This window comes from Centruroides vittatus, unplaced genomic scaffold (genome assembly GCF_030686945.1).
Source record: "Centruroides vittatus isolate TY-2023 unplaced genomic scaffold, ASM3068694v2 contig_459, whole genome shotgun sequence".
Classification (NCBI taxonomy): Eukaryota; Metazoa; Arthropoda; class Arachnida; order Scorpiones; family Buthidae; genus Centruroides; species Centruroides vittatus.
The window spans coordinates 3,354,664-3,363,553 of record NW_027122255.1 but is presented as its reverse complement, the minus strand read 5'-3'; the positions used below and the strand labels follow the sequence as shown (position 1 = coordinate 3,363,553).

Below are 8,890 nucleotides of genomic sequence, written 5' to 3'. Positions count from 1 at the left end.
GAGTTTTAACTTTTAATCTTTAATTTGTGTATACTTATTTAAGCGGTTTTGTATAGGTGCTTGTATAAGTGCACTGGAAATAAAATTTAATGAAAATTATAAAGTAGAGTTTATTTTACGAACTTTGTTGATGAATAAATAGAAATTCTGCTTCAGGTGGCTTAGAAGTAGTGTAAAGATTTAATGTAATGTAAAAGTTCAAAGAGGAACATAAAAATAAATAATTAATTTCTTGGAAGACCAACAACTACGCCGAAAATCCAAATAGAATTTATATTGTATAATTTGTTGAATCTAGTTTTTTACGCCAGCTAAACACTAAAAAACTTTTCTTCAAGTAAATTATTGACAAATATAAATGATATGATTTAAATAACAATTTTCTTCTTAATATTTTAAAATTTATATATTGAAACCACTCGAGTATTTTTCAGTTATTGTTATATTTTATCGTTTATATTTACGAATATAACGTTTTTATTATGGAAAATAAATGAAATTTTTCCTCGAAACGTCCTTGAACTTGCTTTGGCAATTGCTGATTTTATTTTATGTCACTATCAAAATGATTTATCATCTCAGGGATTTATAGTTGCCCACTGAGACAAGCAACTACCACATTAAAAAATTCTTTTACGAATTTTTGTATAATAAACTATTGAATTTAGTATTACGTAAGCTATTCAGTATTTTTTTCTTTCAAGTATTTTATCAAGTCATTATTGAATGCCGTTATTTTTAACATAAAAATCGAAATTCATAAACTATATAACCTAATGCTTCGATGAATTTTCATTATAAATTCATTATTACGGGAAATTAAAAAAATAAATAAAACTTTTATTCGTTTTATCTAAAAATATCATTTTGTATTGAATATTTTACAATAGATCATGCGTAAATTAATATGAATGGCTTCGTACTTTATTACATTGTTCAATTGCTGTAATAAAAGTAGAATGAAAACTGTTTAAATCTAAAATTTAGCTACAAATAATTTTACTTTCTCCTGTGATTCAAGCTCTTTCATTTCTTTGGTTATTTTTTATTGAATATTACAGCAAGCAAATCAAGTTCAAAGTTTAAGATCAGAAGAAACAAGCAAGATCTTGCGTATCTTGAATACTAAAGATCATGTTTCTTGTTGATCTTATTAACTTTTTTCTTATGATTTATAATTTTTATTAAAATTTCAATGATTTTTATTAAATATTCTCTTAAGAAAAGTTAAGTTCGAAGTGGTTTAATTACAAGATTTTGTGTATTTTACATACCAAGATCCTGTTTCTTGTGGATTTTAACTTGTACACAAAATTAAGTTAAATAAAAAATAATGTAGTTAAAAATTAAATCGGCTAATTCTTTAATCCAATAGAATCAATAGAATTTACTTTTTTAAATTTATTTATATACGAAATGATTCAAAAGTCAGTTATTTAAAATGATTTATCACTCACTTGTTCAAATAGAAGAGCTGTTACTTTAACTGTTATTAACTCAAAATAATCTTAAAAAATATACCTTGCTTAAGTGAATTTTGGGCCATCCTGTATTTAAAATTTTGATAGGAATATAAATAATTTTTGGTTTAAAAATATTCATTGATTAACCAAAATATTAGAACTTTGAATAAAAATCCACTTAAATCAGAATTAAAATTAAGAATAATCTTCACAGAAGTTAAATATTTATACTTAAGTTAAGTTATTCTAGATTTGCTAAAGAACGTTTAATAAATGAGGAAGAAAATTACTTTTTCCCTGGTAAAAAGAAATAATCAAAAATAGATCATTATATTTTGATAAGATTAAAATTCTTTTTAAAAAAATTGAAGTTTTTTAGGTTAATACGAAATTGATAATAAAAAAGCAAACGAAAAAATTGAGCAATTTAATTATTACTTTTTGTCAAATCACAGTTTAAACACTTGAGAAAAATTAAAGATAAAAAATCGTTCAATATTCTTCAAGATTATTGAAACTTGAGAAGGATCCGCCTTTAGGATAGATTTTGTGGCTTTTTAAACTCGAATTGACATCTAAAATGCCTTAAATATTTGTAAAAACTACTTGAAGGTATATTTTAAAAATTGAATTGTCAATAATAATTCGAAATTACTGTCAAAATCTTAATTTAATTTCATTTTAAATAGGCTGGGGATAACGGAATACGAATATTAGTTTTACAGTTTCACTAAACTTAATTATTTGTTTAATATTGATTTATTTCCTGAAATTACTTGTTAAATATAATGCTTTTGAAGAGAAATGGAGTCATTTTACATTCATTCATTAACTTAACAGTATGTTTATGTAATAGTTGAGTGTTTTAAATGAATTAAAAATTGTAAAATTTTAATTTTCAACATTAAAAATAAAATTTTATGAAGAAATTACAAATGAATCAATAAAATTTTAACATTTACATAACTAGATGTCTACATTATAATGAATCAATTGTTTCCTTTACTTGTATTATATACTATTTTATAAATAATTTATATTTGAAAAATAAAACGTAAATATAACAAATATATATTATATTGAATAATTTAATTTTTAATTTATTACGTATATTTCTAATTTATAGTTAACTATGACAAGTGTTTATGTATTTAACAAGAGATTTAATTATTAAAAGTAAACATAAGATGAAAAGAATTTTTAATTTGTATATATAATAGGATGTGCTATTAATTAGATGAAATTTCTATAAAATAATAATTAACTTACTCGCTATAATATTTATCAGTGGCATATCCAAGTATCGCTGTAAGGGATGCAACAAATTTGTATATAGATATAAGGTTAGATTAGAATGTTTGATTTATTTATCTTTATTTAAGCGTCATAAAAACATAAATAAATATAGATTAACAATTTGTCAGAAATATTCTTTATGAATTTATTATAAATTTTTGTTTAACAAGAGGTAAACCCTTTGTACTAGTACAGACCTACTCTTTTCATATCACCACATCAGTGATGGTTCTAGCTTAAGAAATCTAGGTTTTTTTGGATAGAGTGTTTCGATTTAAAGGTTCAAATACGTTTGTTGATGCTCGGTGTAAGTAAAATATGTAAGATTTAATACTTAAGAGGATTCTAGAGTTTGTACTGTATAATATTAAATATCTTCATATTATATGGTTAACTTACAAATGGATCTCGCAAATCCACGCTTTCATAATTTGTTTAATAAGCTTACATTCACTTAATAACAGTAGAAACAATGCTGATTCAAAACTATATCAAATGCTTTTAAAATGTGTAGTGGTGTTTCTCAATCAATAGATCGCGTACTACTCTAACGAATAAGTTATTTACAGTAATGACAACAGTTATACCTGTATTATAATACCCATATTTATAAATAAAACTAAAGGAAATTCGTAAAAGTACTTTGATTTTTGTGTTTCGTTTTAATTTAAATTTTAATTAATAAAAGTAAAACTGTTGGTTCTAAACTCAATGAAAAACCTGGGTGTTTTCTTACTTAAATTATATCCGTGATCTGTCTTTATAATTTACAAAATTCGATATTAAAAGACTCTACTTATACCAATTTTTACTGGAACGAAGAGTCAGTGGCACCATCTGTTATGATTTTCTGATATTATTTTTAAATTTTTCGCATATTATTAATAAAATTTATAATTTCTGCTAATAAATAAAATTTTACGTATTAAAAACTTCAAGGGTTATTATCTAAAATTAATAAAACAAAAATATAATAATATCATTTAAATATAATAATATAATAGCCAATTTTATACTTTAAAATGACTAAATTATATTCTTATTATTGTTTTTTTTCATTATTAGTTTTTTTGTTTCTTTAATTATTATTATTGAAGATTTTCAAACGAAATAAGAAGTTTTGTTGCTGCTAGAATTATTCAAAATAGAAACTTTAAATAACAATGTTTAGGTAAATATTTTAAAGATATTAATTAATAAATTAAATTTAAATAAAATAATGCCAATAATTATGATTAAAGTTTGTTCGTATCAATTTTAAAAATTTATATTTAAAATCGTTCCAATTATAAAGAAAATTCCAGGTTTATTTTTAAATTATTAAAAATTTATTTTAATATAAAATTAAAATGCTTCTTAGAAGAAATAAATGTTGGTAAATATTTATTTAATATTATATTTAGTAAAACAACATTTTAATTCACAATTATTAAAGGAAAATTGACGTTCCTTTTAGTGTTTACTTTGAACTAGTATATTATATACGTTTTTTACGTAGAAGGATAATCAAAATGACGTTTACATTGGTGTTTTATTTCAAATTAACTTTATAAAATCTTTTCCTGTGGAGTTTTATAAACGATTTGATGTTTTTGTACTCCTCTCCCTACCATTTTGCATGATTTACGAGTACGTATCGCACAAGCTATCGCTCAGATCGACCAAAATATGTTGGAGAAAGCGTGCCATGAATTTAATTACTGCATTGAAGTGTGCAGGATTACACGGGATCCATGCTAAAGGACTGTAAAAATCTCGATTTGTATGCTTCCTTTGATACATTTTCTGTCGTAGAAGCTATGTAGTTAATTAGAAATAAAATTTCAAAGTTTCCGACATTATTTTGAGTAACCTTCCATATATACTGTATATAAGGTTACTCAATATAATATACATATATATATAATGAAATATTTATAATTAAAAGACAAAGACGATTTTACAGTTCTCAGAATTTGTCCTACACCACAGTGACATAAGATTACACAGGATAGTCGATTTTTCGTTAGATCTCCCCTATATAAACACATACCATTGTTAAAAATTCTCTATAATATAGGCACACTTAAAAAATATATAACTGTATAATTATTAGTAGCAGGAGGAAAATTTATTATAAAAATACAAGGGACACAAGGGCAATCTTCTGTATAAACTTTTATTCCTTTGATAAAACGGAACTATGAATACTCCAAAATTTACATTTCTCTTCTAATTATGAGTACTTTGTAGTAAATTTCCAGCCTAGTTAGTATGATTTTACATGTTAATTTTATTATATTTTTGTTTTTTTTTAGCATAAGGTTCACGGCTTTTATATTTATTTTTCTTATCATATTAATTGCTGTGTTAAGTGGAAGAGAGAGATATTCCAAAGAGACGGAAAAACTGTTAACTCTAATTTTATCAGAAGCATTTGACTGTTGCAATGCCGTTAAGAACGAACCTTTTATTGCTTTATCTTCTGAACATCTTATGCAAGCCATTGCATTACTTAAACATTTGAATGAAGGTAAATTATAGATGCAAAATGAAGATATTTAGAATATTAAATAACATTTTAAAGTTTTGTTTTTTTTAAAATCCTATTTAGAAACAATATGTGGAAGAGAAATGGGTGTTGATACAAAGTTTGATATAATAAAACCTTGGTCGTGGAATTTTTGTGTGGAAGGCGATTGTAATATCAAAGGAGTAAGTTACAAAGAGTTTTATTATTGAGTTACTTTACGAAATGTTCGTATTCTTATTTGAAATTATTTAAAATTTCTGACACAAATGTATTACGAAAATAAGAAATAACATTGCTCCAAGTAAAAAGTTATGACAAATTAGACGAAAATCAAATTTTTCTTAGGGGTTTTTCTTTGGTAAAGTTAAGCTTGGCGCTTGGAAGCGTACCCAGAAGATTTTTACCTATATTGATGTTTTCTACATTTCGCGTTAAAGAATCAAGTTTATCTTTACTAAAGAAAAACTAAGAAAAAAAAAGCATTCTTAAATTAAGAAAATAATTCTTAATCTTTAAACTTATATATTCTGTTGCAAGTGCAAATGATAATCAAAACCAAGAAATTCAGAGGATAATCTCTACGTTTTCAACATCTTGTTCTGATATAAATTGAAAACTTGAATGACTCATTATTTTCAGATTATAATAAAGAGCGGTAGAGCTCTTCAGTAATGCTCTGTCACACTTGGATTATTAGTATGCATGCAGCCATGCCGCTCGAAATAAGATTCTTCATCGAAAAATCTTAATCGAGGAATAAGTATATTTTGCATAACAATCCTTCCTATAAAGAAAATATCCAAAATTTTCGGTCGATTCTGCGACAAAATCTTCTAGCTAAATAAAACGAGCTGTACAAAACGAAATTGTAAACACGAGGATAATGGCGGCGTCGGTATCGTTCGCCATTTTGAATGTTATACAACAGATTGTCGTTTGTGTGTTCTGTGCCATCTCATGACAAAGATGCGTTTGGGATATCCCTTTTTGTTACCGCGCCAGGTGTGATTTCACCCTTAAAGTACCAAATTTGAGCCCTGATATCTCCACGACCAAAGGACGGATTTGGATGAAATTTAAAATATTTAGTGTTCGTTAGAAGTACTATGGACCTTCTCAATTTTCATTAAATTCGTTGGATCGTTTTGAACTTATGTGGTCATAATTTTGTCGCCTAGATTTACAATGAGAGAGAATAGCGACGCCGATCTATTGAATAATCTAGTAGTCTTCATATGTTTAATAGCTCATCTGAGAGCTGATCCCTTCCCATTTCCTTTTTTGAAGGTTTTATTTTAAAATATTGAGTATTTATAAAATAATGTGCAGTTTTTAAATTTCGACACATTATTGATTAATTAGTAATAAAATCTTTCAGCAATCAACTCCTTGTGAAATTATGAACCCTAGATGATGTGTCACATAACCCCTTTCCCATTTACAATTTCGGAGTTGCATTCAATATGGCTGCTATCAACAGATAAACAGATTGATGTGTGTTACACACATCAATCTGTTTAGTCTAATTTGTCCTGACGTGAGCGAATTAACATTGGATATATTCTATGTTCTGTAGCAGTTGTGTTAAGTTTTCTTTCCCATCCTGAAGAATCAGCATAAGATATGAAAGAGATAATGGGTTTTATAAGCACAAATATATCATATATTGATTGTATAATATAAATATTCAAGTCGTCTCTTCTTCAATTGTCTTCAACTAAACATTTTAAGAAATAAATATTCAAATAAAATGCTTAACTGTGCAGCATGAGCATAAACTTTTGAATTAATTTTAACGATGTATTATGTATAACAGAGATGAGGAACGGTTTCTAATTTGGCCTGATAAACTATAAATTGATATACTCATATACTCGTAATATAAAAGTAAGCTTTTCAGCCCATATTTTTTCGCTTTTTAAATAAATTAACTTAAAGAAATGCTTTTTCGCCTATTATTCAATAAACATACATCTATCTACTGTAAATACAATATATATATTGTTAAGAGTGCAATACACATGGCCTTACAAAATCGCTCTGAAGTAAAATGTAAAGCGTTCTAATTGAAAAAAAGTTCCCTATCTCTGATTTATAAGAACCGAAGATTAGTTTTCTACAAGATTAAAAATAATAATGAAAAACATTAATCTTATTATATTACCACAATTAAAAGCTAATTTTCATATAAAATTATTTTTAATCATTAGTTTCAAATAACCTGAATATTCAAGGCTTTTGGTAGGCTTTTGAGAATAAAATAAAAATTTTCTACCTTTAATTTTCTTTCAGAATTGCATCTGTAATCATTTTGTCACTGGTAAAACATGTAATATTTTTACTAAAAACTGTTGGCTTTATTACTGTGGTTTACAAGGATGCGAGTCTCAACAAGTAGAAAAACGGACTTTAACTTGTTTTTGCAACAGTAGTCACTTACCAACTACAACAGGTCGGTTATATTTACATAAAATTTAATAGAAAGATTATTTCCAAATTACTCAGAATATTTTTATAGGTATTTTTTGGTATGATGGAGGACTGGACATTGAATATATAGCTCCACACAGGAAATCTAAGAATGAATTTACTGGAGTATACATAATTAAAACAATTTTGTTTAGGCGTAATTGTATGTTATATAATTCTCAATACATTTACATATAAACAAATAATTCTAATTCTATGTTAATAAATAAAATTAATTCTTTTCTTAATAATTTTAGTGGAGAAAGCTGCCAAACGTTACGGAAATACAAAGGGATTATTCGAAATGTTAAAAAAATTACTTCCTTACGAAGAAGCAACCAGAAGTAAATTTTTAAACTAATATCAATACAATTGTTTTCTATCTGAACTATAATTTTATATATTTTATTTTTATTTAGAAATTACAATGAAAGAACTAAGTTTCCCCTATTCCTTGTCAACAGAAATGTCATCTGAAGAGACTGAAACTATATTTACTACAGCAGAAAGTACTACTGAAGAAGAACCTGAGGATTTTATAAAATATTCTACACAAGATTATAATTATTTTCCTACTGAGGATGATTATAAAAAATTAAACGATACGTCTGATGAAGAGTACGATAATTATCCTAATGGGATAGGAAATAGGAAGTTTTCTTCTATTCTCATGATTTCAGCTTCTATTTTAATTTTAAAAATATAAAATTATGTATATTAAATATTATAATTTTTTAGAAAAATTATAAATTTATATACTGAGCATCAAAATGATTTATTTTAGGAAAACTGTGGGCTAATATTGATATTTATTGGTTAATTTGAATAATTTTATATAATAATATCATTGAAATAATCCATGTCTGTAACAAAAGTATAAGTATAAATTTTATCTAAATTAAAACTTATAATATTGTCAAGATCAATTTTGATGTTTTAAACTAATAGTAATGAACGCAATAGTAATGTTTAGTTAAACATTTTGTAAATTAAAAACCACAATACACATTTTTGTCAAAATATTCTAACGCTCGACGTATCCTTTCTTGATGAGCAGCAACGATATACTTGGCTTCAAACCTTTAATTTTGGTAAACATATTAATAGAATAAATGCTAATTTTAAAAAGAAAAATTGTTTATGTACTATA

At 25.3% G+C, this 8,890-nt stretch overlaps 1 protein-coding gene across 2 annotated transcripts; it reads left to right on the top strand.

Moving 5' to 3' along the window:
- The first annotated feature begins 3,871 nt into the window (after positions 1 to 3,871).
- LOC136977500 (uncharacterized) lies at positions 3,872 to 8,473 on the top strand. 2 transcript variants are annotated; one of them, XM_067272996.1, is made up of 7 exons: positions 3,872 to 3,930; positions 5,057 to 5,271; positions 5,353 to 5,453; positions 7,564 to 7,723; positions 7,790 to 7,903; positions 7,998 to 8,084; positions 8,160 to 8,473. In XM_067272996.1, the coding sequence occupies exons 1-7, from the start codon at positions 3,923 to 3,925 to the stop codon at positions 8,444 to 8,446; spliced, it is 972 nt and encodes a 323-aa protein (XP_067129097.1). In that variant the 5' UTR covers positions 3,872 to 3,922; the 3' UTR covers positions 8,447 to 8,473. The 2 variants fall into 2 exon arrangements, with proteins under 2 accessions (XP_067129097.1, XP_067129098.1); XM_067272997.1 differs by lacking the exon at positions 3,872 to 3,930 and adding an exon at positions 4,103 to 4,130.
- The last annotated feature ends 417 nt before the right edge of the window (positions 8,474 to 8,890 follow it).

What these genes read in the sequence shown, in the direction of transcription:
- LOC136977500 (XM_067272996.1), top strand. An exon ending in GCGATTGTAATATCAAAGGA is followed by an intron (nt 5,454 to 7,563) that starts GTAAGTTACAAA and finishes ATTTTCTTTCAG; the next exon opens with AATTGCATCTGTAATCATTT. An exon ending in TTACGAAGAAGCAACCAGAA is followed by an intron (nt 8,085 to 8,159) that starts GTAAATTTTTAA and finishes ATTTTTATTTAG; the next exon opens with AAATTACAATGAAAGAACTA.